A 12,811-nucleotide genomic window follows, 5' to 3' on the forward strand; every position below is an offset into this window, starting at 1 on the left:
TACCAAGCTTCAGCAAGCAGGCGCGATGATATCATATCAGATGCCAACTTCCCGCCAACGCGAAGCAAGAGTCAAAATGAAACGGAGATGCGTCCTTCATTTTATTTGTTCCTCGTCGCCTCCAACGAACAATCATCACCTTGCGTGCGGCGCAGTTGGCAAGTGAGGAACTTGGCCGTGGCCAGCAGATCGGGCCAGGCCGAGATGGAGCTCGGGAGCACATGTATCAGACGGACCGGGGCGCTAGTCTGGGGCAAGGAACATGCGGGCATTTGTGTAACTTTGCCTGCGAGATATCATCGTCAATGAGTGCAGTGAACTTGTCGTGACATGGGGATAGCCAACTGCCAGCATTGAGTGAATGGCATGGTTTGGGCTAGAGACGGCAGCAGTGGGGCCGGGAGGGGTGCCGGGGGCTAGCAGACTCCAGCGAAGAGGGAGCAGTAATTTTTAGCAGGCGCTTGTTGCATTTCTTGGCTCAACAAATTTCCCAACAGAAAATTTGCGGGCGGCGGTGCGACACAGGCGACGTGGGTCAAAGTTGGGCTGGGGTGGCCTGGCTGGGGGCGGATGTGGAAGGAACGGGATGGACTGACTGCCCACCCGCCTTTTTGGTACAAGGGAAGAAAAGAATAAGAAAAGTGACATGTGAATCTACCAATTGAAAGGGTCCTATTTCACGTCCAACCTTCATGACTGACCCATCGAAAAGAGGCCATTGACTTGTCCACGCGCTGGCTCGGCATCGCCAGGCGGTATGATGTGCGCTGCACATCAAAGTCATATTTTCTAGATGCATTGCACGTGCAGCTTCAGCTCTAAATTCTTCGCCTGTTCTGCAAAGTGTCCGTTCCTGTGGCTGGGCCTAGCGCACACCATCACAGTTTCGTAGCGCAGATTGGGTTCCAAACCTCGGCCGGCCGAAACCACACGTGCGTGCACCAGATAGGCTTTTAGGAGGGGCCCCGCGAAAAAAAAAAGAATGGCCTTCAAGCTTTACAGATTGCCATCGCATCGCACCGCCTTCTGGGATGGAGGGCCAGCAGCACGGGCGCATGACAGCAGCTCCCAATGGAGTGCCGCCGTTCTATCCGCTACCAACGCAAGAAGCTGCCAACTGACCCGTGGGTGTGTCTCGAGATGAGCCATGCGGCGGATTCTTCACTGGTCGCTCGCGGGCGGCGGCTCGGCTTCACATGCGGTGGCGGGCCCCTTTTGAGGGTTCTGATGAAAGATCGCTCGCGCTAGTGGACGAGGCTGTTGGCGAGCATGTAACCGCAAATTTCCAGCACAGCGGTAATGTTATCAGCCCTTGCAAGTGGCGAGACCAAACTTCAGGATGAGGAATTAATGACTTGCATGCGCCTACTGCGTAATCTGGAGGATGTGCCGACGGGGTAGCTCCCTCTGGTCTTTGTCGGTGGTTGGTTGTCTGTGTAGAGGCATCTTGCCCAGGCCGCTGCAGCATGATGCTGGATAGGTACCTATGTATGCAGCAGTCGAGCAAGGCTGGGAGGCGGTGTATCAGCATCATCACACCACCAACGCCGTTCGGCATCCGGTGCGCTGAGACGATGGACGGACGACCAGTTCAGCTGCTGCGGCGCCATCCATCACCACGGTCGGCGGCCGGTGGTGCTTGATTTGTCTGTAGTGGCGTGTGGCCATACGAGCTGGCAGCCCTACTGAAAAGCTTCGATTAGCCTCCAGAGATCCTCCGGATAACCACTTTGTTCAGCAGTCGTATCATCAGTACTAAAAAAGTAGGTTCCGATTTTTCCCTACCACAAGTCAAGTCCCTCCAACTCCACACCATCTGCGGCTTGTTTGTCGTTTGTCGTCCCCTGACTCTGACTCGGTCCACTTCGGTCACTCCTTGGAGCGGGAAAATTCTGCTGACCATTGCTTGTTCGAGTGTGAGACTGCTGTGTTTTGGCATCGTTTGTGACTTTCTTAGTTTTTTGGTGATGCTGCCTTTTTATTATGGTTGTGATGGACTTCGCTGCGGAACAATTTTGTCAAGTAGAAAAAAAAAACTGCCCCTCTGGGTGCATACCCCTTGATCCTGTTTTGTTAAAGCTACCCCACGGACCCTGTAACTAGACCCCAACAAACTTGGAGCTCCGTCGCTCAGGTACACTTTTTTGCAACTCTGCTGCCGAACAAATTATACTGGTAAAATCAGCACAGCCGCAGCACAGGACTTGAAGACGCCCAACCTGGCGTTTCGCCCAATTGCCAAAACAGACCCTCGGAGGGTCAAAGTGAAACTTCAAGAAGACAAAAGCAACATAAAAAGAAAATACGTCTCCCCGCATCAAAGCTTCCGCGACGCCGGTTCCAATAATACAAGCTCGGATAATATCTCCCCTGCCAGATCGTACTCCTACACTCCCCCCACCCCCCTCCTCCTTCTCTCTTATACCTAAACCTCTCCTCCGCCTATTTTCCTTCACCCCTACACCTCCTCTCCTCTTTGATCCCTCAGAGCCTGTTACTCCCTCTCGACATCAATCCGATTACCAACCTCCGGTTACCTATTGCCATGGCTGCTTCTACTGCCATCGCCGGCGGTGCCAAGGCCACCCTCCGACGCAATGTTGTAGAGTCCTCCGAATCTTCAGCCGCCGTCTCGCCTGCCGACTCGCCTCGTCCCTCGCCCTCGTCTACCTCGCTCTCCTCCCTCTCTGAAATGGATGCCGAGCCCAAGCCCATCAGCTACGGCCGCCTCATCGACACCTACGGCAACGAGTTCACCCCTCCAGACTACACCATCAAGGACATCCGGGACGCTATTCCCAAGCACTGCTTCGAGCGTTCGGCCCTGAAAGGCTACTTCTATATCCTCCGCGACATCTTCTACCTCTCTACCACCTTCACCATCTTCTACAACTTCGTCACTCCCGAATACATCCCTAATGTCTACGCCCGCGGTGCCCTCTGGGGCGTCTACACCATCCTCCAGGGTCTCTTCGGCACTGGTCTCTGGGTTATTGCTCACGAGTGCGGCCACGGCGCCTTCTCCGACTCTCGCCTCGTCAACGACATTACCGGCTGGGTCCTTCACTCCTCCCTCCTCGTCCCCTACTTCTCCTGGCAAATCTCCCACTCCAAGCACCACAAGGCCACCGGCAACATGGAGCGCGACATGGTCTTCGTCCCTCGCACCCGCGAGGAGCAGGCCTCCCGCCTTGGCAAAATGGTCCACGAGCTGTCTGAGCTCGCTGAGGACGCTCCCGCCTTCACTCTCATCATGCTCATCGCCCAGCAGCTCATCGGCTGGCCCAACTACCTCCTCACCAACGTTACTGGCCACAACTTCCACGAGAAGCAGCGTGAGGGCCGCGGCAAGGGCAAGCACAACGGCACCGGCGGTGGCGTGAACCACTTTGACCCTCGCAGCCCTCTCTATGAGGCCAAGGACGCCAAGCTCATTGTCCTCTCCGACATTGGTCTGATTCTTGCTGGCTCTGCTCTCTACTTCCTCGGCAACAAGTTTGGCTGGTACAACCTGGCTGTCTGGTACTTCATTCCCTACCTCTGGGTCAACCACTGGCTTGGTAAGTTTTCTCTTGATGCAAACCTATACCCCCTCTCTCAACTTTTACTAACCAGGCACAGTGGCGATTACCTTCCTCCAGCACACTGACCCTACTCTTCCCCACTACCACACTGAGGAATGGAACTTTGTCCGTGGTGCCGCCGCCACTATTGATCGCGAATGCGGCTTCATCGGCCGTCACCTCCTCCACGGCATTGTTGAGACGCACGTTCTCCACCACTACGTCTCGAGCATTCCCTTCTACAACGCCGACGAGGCCTCGGACGCCATCCGTCCCGTCATGGGCAAGCACTACCGCTCCGACACCAAGGGTGGCTTCTTTGGCTTCCTCGGCGCCATGTACAAGAGCGCTCGCATGTGCCAGTGGGTTGAGCCCTCGGCAGAGGCCACCGACCAAGGCAAGCACATTCTCTTCTTCCGCAACAAGAACGGACTCGGCACCAAACCTGCCAAGATTTCTGCTCAGTGAAGAACGTTGGGCAAAAAAAGATTGTGTGCTTATTGAAATGACTGCGACTCCGGAGTTTGTTGATTTTACCCTCTTTTGTGCTTCATAGTTCTTGCATGTTACCAGCCTCGAAAAAATGGACTTGGCTGGCTTTACAGCGACTTTTGGCGGCTACGAGACAAGTTTCTAGACCTCATTTATAGAATAGACTCGCTAAAACATAGACTGCGATCTGCTTGCTGATGCTCCCTAATAAAGATCATCTATAGACGTCAATGAACTAGGCACTAAAAGATCTCAAGATTTTATGTAAACCACTGTGAAGCTACACGGAGTAGCATTGACGAGACAATGATGACCCCTACTCATCGTCACAACCCAACACTGACCCAGTATCGAGGCGGGATTTGACTCCTTGCCACTTCCTATGCAGCTTATTTTGATGACACTTTAAATGAGAGAATAGATAAATATGTATTTCCGAGTGTGGCCATGTACAAAGATCTGGTGGGTAGGGGATCCAGACAGCGTAAACAGGTACAAAGAATTGAAGAAAAGTTGTAAAACTCCCACGATAGTCTCAAGAGATAGATCAGTTGTGAAATTCCACATTAAGTCTGCCTCCGTTCTCGTAGCCGCCGCAGCCATCTGTCGGGTCGCCCCTACATATCTTATTAGCTTCCTCGTTCTTCTTGAGGCCATCACGACATCACGAGTTGGGGCAGGGTAGGGGGGACGAACTTCTCATCATAACCAATGTGAGGGTTTCCCGCCTGCGAGCCAGCCTCGCAGTCCTGCAGGTGATACTCGCCCGACGCGCCGCACCGGTTTCCATTGTTGCACTTGAACACGCACCTGTCCACGCTGGCTCGGCACCCTCCCGACGTCGACATCTCCATTCTGTTGCCGCCCATGTTGGGCTCCCGCGAGACGTTCCGCCGTCTCGCGTGCGGGCCCGTCGACCACTCGCCCCCAGGCATTAAACACCTGCCCGTCCTTCAAGAGGGTGGCGCGGGTGGTTTGAGCGCGGCGAACGCGCCGGAGATGCCCTGCGCCATGGACACGGTGACCGCTGTCGCCGACGTTGGGCAGCGACCGGGTGACGTACGGCTGGCGCACGTTGACGAAGCTCGACTGGCCGTCGGTCTGCAGCCAGACGACGAACGATGATGGTCGCCGGGCCGCCCTCGGAGGCGCGGTTGGTACAGGAAAAAAGCTCGTGGGGCCATCGGAGCCGATCCAGATGGCGCCGTTGTTGCCCCGGTGGTTCTTGCCCATGGAGCCCAAAGCCGATGTTGGACATGTGCTGGCAGTCCTCGCGGGACAGGCCCCAGACGGGGTTGTTGCAGTCGAGGCCGCGCTTGCTGATGGCGGAGACGGCGTTTTCGCTACGGTTGTCGGTTGTTAGAGGAAGGTGCTCATAAGTCACAGGCGTAAAGATCGTGTACGTCTTACCTTGCAAAGGGAGAAGAGGGGATGGCGACGGCAGCGCCGAGAAGAGCCGCAGTAGCAACGGTAATGGAGGTCTTGAAGAACATGGTGTTTAAAAGAGCGACAAAGGAGTGTACAAAGGTCGGGAGTGTCGGAGAATTACCAGAGAGCGATAGGGAACTGAGCTGAAAATGCTGGCCTCTTGCTCCGAGTCAACATCAGAAACAGATATTGCTTTCTCTTTATACTCGTTACAACTCGACATCATCTTGAAAAGACTTTGTCAACAGTTTTCTGACTACACTGGCCGTCGCGACGCTTGAACCAACGAGCCGTAAAAGAATCCTCCGGGAGAACATCATCCAATCCTTTGCGCGCCAGATGTATTGACAAATGGTAAGCAGAAGTCAAGTTGCTCTCCCGTTCCCGGCGGCGCGGCCCGGGCACCTCCGTTCCTGCACAAGTGTCCCTCAACGTGGTTCTAGGCCTCTGATCATGTTTCCTATCATTGTTTGCGGAAGTGCCAATAGCCTCTCGGCTACGGCCGTGTTAGTCCAAGGTTATTATTAGTGCTGATGAAGGGGAGTCTATTTTTCTTCAGAGGATCGTGATGGTGAAGAGGACCCCGTCCGCCCGAGGAATAATGGATGGTTATCCATAGGTCATTTAACTCATGAAGAAGTCTTTTTTTTTGTCTCTAGGTCGCGGTGGGTTTAATTCCTGGCCTCTCCTAAGCTGCAGCATGTTTCATTGCGAGGCGGGAGATTCATCCCTGCCCGTCAGGTCAAACTAATTTGTATTGTATTAATAGGACCGGTAGAAATTGCAACAACTAGATGGGATGAGTTTGGTCATTTGCCCGCTTAGCATTATCTCTTGACGCATCAAAGTATATGCGCGAGTAAAACAAGGCTCTCATCACTCCTCGCCTCCTCTGATCCGTCGCACCAGTTTCGATCCGCCACCACTTGCTTGTTGTACCTGCATTACAAGCTCCATAAGTGGACAAGTTCTAAAGCCTCGTTCCAAGGAGGAAGTCCTCCCTAAAGGGTTGGTTCCCAATCAGGCAGCTAGTGGCTCGGTGGTTACCAAGCTGGATATACGCGGTCAAGTAGAGTTGTAGCTAGGCTTCAACACCTCACTCGCGTGCTTATTCCTCGTGCAGGACGAACTCGATCAGCAATTTTCAAATCAAATTCATATGTACTTTTCGGTGGAATATGAAGAGTGGCCTACTAAGACCGAGTCTTGCAATCCTTCTTGCTCATTGTCGTAGCCTTGCTCGTTCAAAGGGTCCAAGTCTGGTTCCTAGATTACTCGAAGAAAAAAAAAGAAAAGGGGTCTAACTTCTTCTATACTATGACTGCAGCCTGCTGCATGTTTCTCATCTCGGATGAAGCATTCGACGCGGCCACCTCAACCGACGCCGCCGGCTGGTGCTGGGACGCGCTTAGCTGAAGCCAGGAGCCAGCCTGCTGCTGCTGCTGTTCCGACTCGTTCGTCACGCCGCAGGCATCCTGAGGCGGCGCCGTCGACAGCATCGCCACGAGGCCGTCCAGGCCCGCGCGCAGGCTGTTGGCCTCGTAGCCCTTGGCGCGCATCACGCTCGCCGCCACGCGCGCGCTGTCGCCATCATAGCAGACCACCAGCGTTTCCCTACCCCGGAGGCGGCCTTGCAACTCCCCGTTGCCAGTCGAGGAAAACTCACCGTCCAGCTCGGTCCAGAGCCGGCTGAGGATCGCAGGGTCCGAGAAGGGGCTCGCGGCGCCGGGCTGCGCGAGGGGCAGGTTGACGGAGCCAGGCAGCCGGCCGCGGTCAAAGTCGGCCGGCTGGCGCAGATCCAGGACGGCTGCGTCGTCGCGCGGCTGCAGCGCGGCTCTCAGCGAGGGGATCTCGCCCGTAACCGGCTCCGGCGCGCGTTGCGTCAGGAGATCCATCTGCTCCGAGTTGACGTGGAAGTAGCCCTGCAGGGCCTTGGACGCCTCCCACTCCCACTTCTCGTCGTACCGGTACAGGTCGACGTTGAGGAGCTCCTGGTTGTTGTCAGACAAAGAAGAATTCCTACAGAGGAAATGAGACTTGGGAGTACATACCTCGTTCTTTACGGGCGGGAAGCATGAGTCGTCCAGCTTGTCAAAGTACTCGTTGACGTACTGATAGGGCAGGTCACAGCAGAGGAACACGCAGTTGATTAGGCCGTCAGGGCCTGCAAGCTTGCCGAGGTTGCCTTCGGCCTTTTGCTTCTCAATGTACTGGTACAGGCCCCGAAGGTTGAAGCCTGAAGAAGGGCCGCAGACGAGACCCTGTCGGCACAGCTCCAGGGACAGCCGGTACGACTCGTACGAGCCAACCTCCTCGACGTGGTCGACTGAGGACTTCCAGGGAAAGGTGACGGGGCCAAGAAGGGCGTATGATCTCGGTCCAGGAACTCTGTCACCTGCAGCGGTACAGACGCTAGGTCATGTCAGTAGGTGAACGGTAGAAATACTCGACAGCATGCTTACCCGAGTCTGACGACGTCTGGCTTGGCGCCCTTAAAGTATGTCCCCAAACCAGTCATTGTTCCTACGCAAGGTCAGATGGCAACTAGGTGTGGTTTCGTCATGCAAGCATACCGGAAGTGCCCATGCCGGCACATATTAGGTTGATCTCGGGGAGTTGTCTGAGGATTTGCGGTCCGGTCCAGCGGACATGCGATTTCCAGTTCTACATGATTAGCAACGGGAGCGTACAACTCGACCAGACTCGACTCACGTTTTCGTTTTCGTATTGGTTGGGGTTGAGGGAGTCGCTCGTCTCATTACCTAAACGCTGTGCAGCGCGGATACCACCACGTTCATCCAGAGGTTCGGGCTGGGAAGGGCCACTGAAGAGAGTGCTGTGGTCATGTCAGGTCTGTGTTTCGCTTATTTCTCTTGTTTCGTAGAGATGACGTACATGTTGATTCCAAAGAGCTGCATGAGACGGATCTTGGCAATGCTGGTCTTGTTGCTCAGGAACGCTCGGATGTCGTCGAGCCCATAGATGGCGCGGCCGACGAGGGACATGGACAGCACGGTCGAGCCGGAGCTGTACTCGACAATGGTCTTGGTCACATCAGGCTTGACGCTCTTTTCGAGCAAGTTTAGCGCTGCTGGGGTAAGTAACTGTTTCGACAAGATGACATGGTCAACGAGGGCCGTGACAACGTACCTGGCATGCACTTGACATTGTTGGCGGGATGCATGGACATCATCTTGGCAAAGATGCGGACGCCGTCGGCATGGTAGGGGTTCAGGCAGGATGGCACCTCGACGAGGGGTAGCGGAGGGGCCGTGTCCGGGTCAAAGTAGTCTCGGATGGACTCTGGGCCCTTGTAGACGTTGAGGGTGTTTGTCTCCTTCATGGTCTTTGCTTCTGCCGCCATGACTGTAGTGTCTGTCTGTCGGGTCTCGCGAAGCAAACTTGTCTACTAGGGACTCAGTGGCAGTGTGAAGTACGAGACGGAGCGCAGATCTCGGTATATGTAGCTGGACAGTTTGAACAGCTGAGCTATTTATACAAACATACCTGTCGAAAAAGTCGCCACATGTATTATATTGGCCAAGGCCAGCTCACGCTTACGAACGGGCCGGCACTTGCTTGCTTGCTTGCAGCTTCCGTCTATCAATTATGGAATCTCCATGCGGCCGGCCGGGTCTTCCTTCTTTGTGCGAGCTTGGTGCTTGGGTGCGAGGAGTTCGCAGCCCATGCCTGAAGAGGCATCTCCAACGTGTCATTCTTCCAGCTGACGAGGAAAACAAGTATGCATATCTTTAAACGTGAACAGACTCGAGCGTGTGTGGGACGGAATCCGCAAGCTAGCAACCTCCCAAGGTTGCGCTGAAGCAGATCTATGGGCACGGTCGTGTTGGCAATGCGAAATTATGACTAAAAAGCGTGCCATCCGGGTTCCGTCAAGCTTGGTTTGCTACTTCGCGGGTTTGTGAGAGGTCAAGTTGGCCAGGGGGAAGCCATCGCCAACCTTGATGGGCCGGGAGGGAAGAAAGACCCGCCAGTGTCAGTGTCGCAGTTTCGAATGCCGAAGGGGATCGGCAAGGGTTTATATTTATTGGGATATTAGTATTCTTACTTGCAGTACTGTGTAGCGTAAATCTGAGAGGCTTAAATCATCGTCCGTCGCGAAAGCGCCATTTAAGCGACTCAAAAATGCTCAATGCAGCGCAGACAGAGAGAGATCGGCGCTTGCGCAAGGGGCCTTCTGAATTTCGTACATGCAGTACAAGGGCATGTCCACCCCCTCCCCCAATGAAATCAAGCCAAAGAAAAGAATCTCGATGGTGATGGAGATGGAGAGTCGGCAGTTGGGGGCCACTGACGGACAGTTAATCATTGACAAGAGAGGTGATGATGGGATAATCAACGTATTCACAGAGCGCAGAACCAAGAAGACGAATAATTAAGACAGAAAACAAACTCAACCTCCACTAATAACTAACCAATATAAATTATCAACGTGTCCACGCTTCACTTGCTTGGCATGCACCTACTTGCTCAGCAAGTCAACTCTTGCTTTTATTTCACAGCCCCCCATGCACAGACAGATCTCAGCTTGACCTCTTCCATGGTTCTAACTATGGCCTGCATTTCCACAATAATGGCCCATTGCACGATTTGTTTCTCTTACCAGTAATCCCGTCAGGCCGCAGCGGTTGTCCCATCCACCTCCCCCCGGCTTCTTCTTCCCGGCTTCTATCAGGAAGGGGGGGCTGTAGCTTATAATTAGGCTTGATCAAGGTTGCCCTGCCCTTATACCCGACCCCCTCCCCCCACGACGCCCGGTTTCGCTGCTCCCCTGGGGGTCTCTTCTTTTCACCTGATGATCGTCTCCCTCACATGCACTCTTTTTCTTCACCACCGCTAGGTCAGATCCTGATCCAATTGACATACTAACCAGGAAAGGCCTCCCTGCGCAGTAGGAATCCCGCACAATGGCCGCAGAGGGAGAACCTGTCGTCGCGCCTACGAGGCCGACGACGGGAGATGTCAGCTCGAATTCGGGCAGCGATTCCGAAGGCTCTGGCGCCAAGTTCAACGAGCAGACAAACTATGTCCCGAGGAGCACCATCATCACGGTATGTGTGAGCACGGAGACGGGCAGTTCTCACACACTGACGAGACACAGATATTCCTGGCCTGTGCCAGCGTGGACTTGGTCGCTTTGATGGACCAGACCACCCTCGCCGCCAGTTTGTACATTATCGGCGCCTCTTTTGGCTCCACGAAGGAAGTTTCCTGGATCGCCAGCGGTTACTTCATGTCAGCTCCAGTCACGTCACCTTGCCTGTGGTCCATCGCTAATCAACCACTGCAGCACCTCCACGATTGGTCAATTGATTTACGGTCGGCTGTCCGATATCTGGTCGAGAAAGGTCGTCCTGCTCACCGGGCTCGCCATCTTCTTCTTCGGTTCCCTCGCCTCGTCCCTCGCCCAGTCGGTCCTCCAGCTCACCGTCTTTCGCGCCTTCACCGGTATCGGCGGCGGCGGCCTCATGACCGTCGCCCAGCTCATCGTCAGCGATGTCGTGCCCCTGAGAGAGCGCGGCAAGTACCAGGGTATTCTTGTACGTTCTGCCGCACAGGCTTGCTTAGTACCCCCCCTTCCCTTCTCTCCAAGTTGCTGACGATCGCGCTACCCTGTAGGGTGCTGTTGTCGCACTGGCAAACGGCATCGGTCCTGTTATTGGAGGCGCCCTTTCGTCCAAGTCCAAGGAATCATGGCGCTGGATCTTTCGCCTCAATCTGCCATTGACTATCCTGACGACGTGCTGTGTTGTCTTCATCATGCCACTGAAGAGGGTGCAAGGAGATTGGAGAGTGTAAGTCGACACACTGTCTCACCCCCGGTCTGTCTGGGAAAAAGCCTAACTTGCTCCAAGTAAACTAAAGGCGGTCGATTTCATCGGCATCGCCCTGTCCTTTGCCGGCATGATTGCCATCATTCTTGGTCTCACCTGGGGCGGAAGCGAGTATCCCTGGAAGTCCGCGCCTGTCATTGCCTGTCTTGCCGCCGGCGCAGCCATCTGCGTCGCCTTTGTCCTTTGGCAATGGAAGGGCCCTGAATACCCTCTCGTGCCTTGTGAGTGAATCTTTTCCTCGTTGAAAAAGGAAGCAGATCATGCTAATCCACATGACCCCCGCAGTACACATCTTCAAGTCCAAGATTGTCAACGGTGCTTGCCTGACAATGATGATCAACGGATGGAACTTTGTCATGCAAGTCTACTACGTGCCTACCTTTTACCAGCTCGTCTACGGCTACTCAGCCACCAAGTCCGGCGCCCTCCTGCTGCCCATCACCATCGTGCAGACCGTCAGCAGCACCGCGTCCGGCCTTGTCGTCCACTGGGTGGGCAGGTACCGAGAGTGCATCCTGTTCGGCTGGCTGTGCTGGGCCATCGGGCTCGGCCTCATGTCGACGCTGAACGAGCACACTGGCCTTGACAAGCAGATTGGCTACTCCGTCCTGATCGGCATCGGCGTCGGAAACACCATGCAGCCGTATATATATCCATATCATTTGCTTGCTTAAATGGCTGCCTGACTAACATCTTCTCAGGGCCTTGATTGCCGCACAGGCTGGCGTCTCAAGACGCGACATGGCCGTGGCCACGTCCTTTAGAAAGTATGTGCTGCATGCATACCATTTCTTCTATCATCTTTCTCTAATGATTTTTACAGCTTCATTCGCAACGTCGGCTCAACCATGGGCTTGGCCGTCTGCGGCTCCATCATGTAGGCCTACCACTCGGCCTGTCCATTGTCAATTTTTTTTTTGCTAACATCATCTGCCCTTAGCAACAATGTCCTGAGAAATGCCATTTCGCATCTTGACCTAGGTGATGAAGCCTTGAAGGATCTCCTGCGAAACCCACGCACTTACACAGACACGCTGTCCTTTGAGCAGGCTGCCGCGGTCCGCGCTGTGGTCATCCCCGCCTACAAGAGAGGATTCCGCATCATCTTTCTTGTCGGGGCGGGACTGGCAGTTTTGGGCTTCCTCCTCGCCTTTGTCTTGATGCCCCAGATTTCCCTGTCCCGACCAGACGATGAGAAGCTTAAGGAGGAAGGCCGCAAGGCCCACGAGGCCCGTAAGCAAAAGAGTAAGGCTTGATGGGGGGGGGGTTTCAACAAAAGTTGTTAGTAGTAAAAGGCGGTTGAAATATAGAGGTGAGAAGATTCAAGTCAATATAGAATGGAGATGGAAAAAGATGGAAAATCAGAGTGTACAGTGAGGGATGGGCCAGCGGAGCATAGACATATTAATAAGACAACTCGTTCAATTCTGCACACTAACTAGCTGAAACTCAAATGGTATATATAGTCAAAAA

At 54.4% G+C, this 12,811-nt stretch overlaps 4 protein-coding genes across 4 annotated transcripts; 2 read left to right on the forward strand and 2 right to left on the reverse strand.

Moving 5' to 3' along the window:
- Positions 1 to 2,545: 2,545 nt before the first annotated feature.
- On the forward strand, positions 2,546 to 4,031 carry ISF_05903 (oleate delta-12 desaturase; the record flags this gene model as incomplete). Its single annotated transcript, XM_018849508.1, has 2 exons — positions 2,546 to 3,560; positions 3,622 to 4,031. The coding sequence occupies 2 exons, from the start codon at positions 2,546 to 2,548 to the stop codon at positions 4,029 to 4,031; spliced, it is 1,425 nt and encodes a 474-aa protein (XP_018703535.1).
- A 571-nt stretch (positions 4,032 to 4,602) lies between these two features.
- ISF_05904 (hypothetical protein) lies at positions 4,603 to 5,548 on the reverse strand (the record flags this gene model as incomplete). Its single annotated transcript, XM_018849509.1, has 5 exons — positions 4,603 to 4,672; positions 4,752 to 4,804; positions 4,866 to 5,144; positions 5,176 to 5,398; positions 5,466 to 5,548. The coding sequence occupies 5 exons, from the start codon at positions 5,546 to 5,548 to the stop codon at positions 4,603 to 4,605; spliced, it is 708 nt and encodes a 235-aa protein (XP_018703536.1).
- A 1,245-nt stretch (positions 5,549 to 6,793) lies between these two features.
- Positions 6,794 to 8,847, reverse strand: ISF_05905 (cysteine synthase B; the record flags this gene model as incomplete). Its single annotated transcript, XM_018849510.1, has 7 exons — positions 6,794 to 7,474; positions 7,535 to 7,895; positions 7,946 to 8,006; positions 8,057 to 8,147; positions 8,196 to 8,319; positions 8,379 to 8,571; positions 8,634 to 8,847. The coding sequence occupies 7 exons, from the start codon at positions 8,845 to 8,847 to the stop codon at positions 6,794 to 6,796; spliced, it is 1,725 nt and encodes a 574-aa protein (XP_018703537.1).
- Positions 8,848 to 10,411: 1,564 nt separating this feature from the next.
- ISF_05906 (Major facilitator superfamily domain, general substrate transporter) lies at positions 10,412 to 12,594 on the forward strand (the record flags this gene model as incomplete). Its single annotated transcript, XM_018849511.1, has 9 exons — positions 10,412 to 10,555; positions 10,606 to 10,739; positions 10,795 to 11,044; positions 11,124 to 11,299; positions 11,360 to 11,559; positions 11,624 to 11,981; positions 12,040 to 12,105; positions 12,162 to 12,215; positions 12,279 to 12,594. The coding sequence occupies 9 exons, from the start codon at positions 10,412 to 10,414 to the stop codon at positions 12,592 to 12,594; spliced, it is 1,698 nt and encodes a 565-aa protein (XP_018703538.1).
- Between the last annotated feature and the right edge of the window lie 217 nt (positions 12,595 to 12,811).

This window comes from Cordyceps fumosorosea (assembly GCF_001636725.1).
Source record: "Cordyceps fumosorosea ARSEF 2679 chromosome Unknown scaffold_14, whole genome shotgun sequence".
Taxonomy (NCBI): domain Eukaryota; kingdom Fungi; phylum Ascomycota; class Sordariomycetes; order Hypocreales; family Cordycipitaceae; genus Cordyceps; species Cordyceps fumosorosea.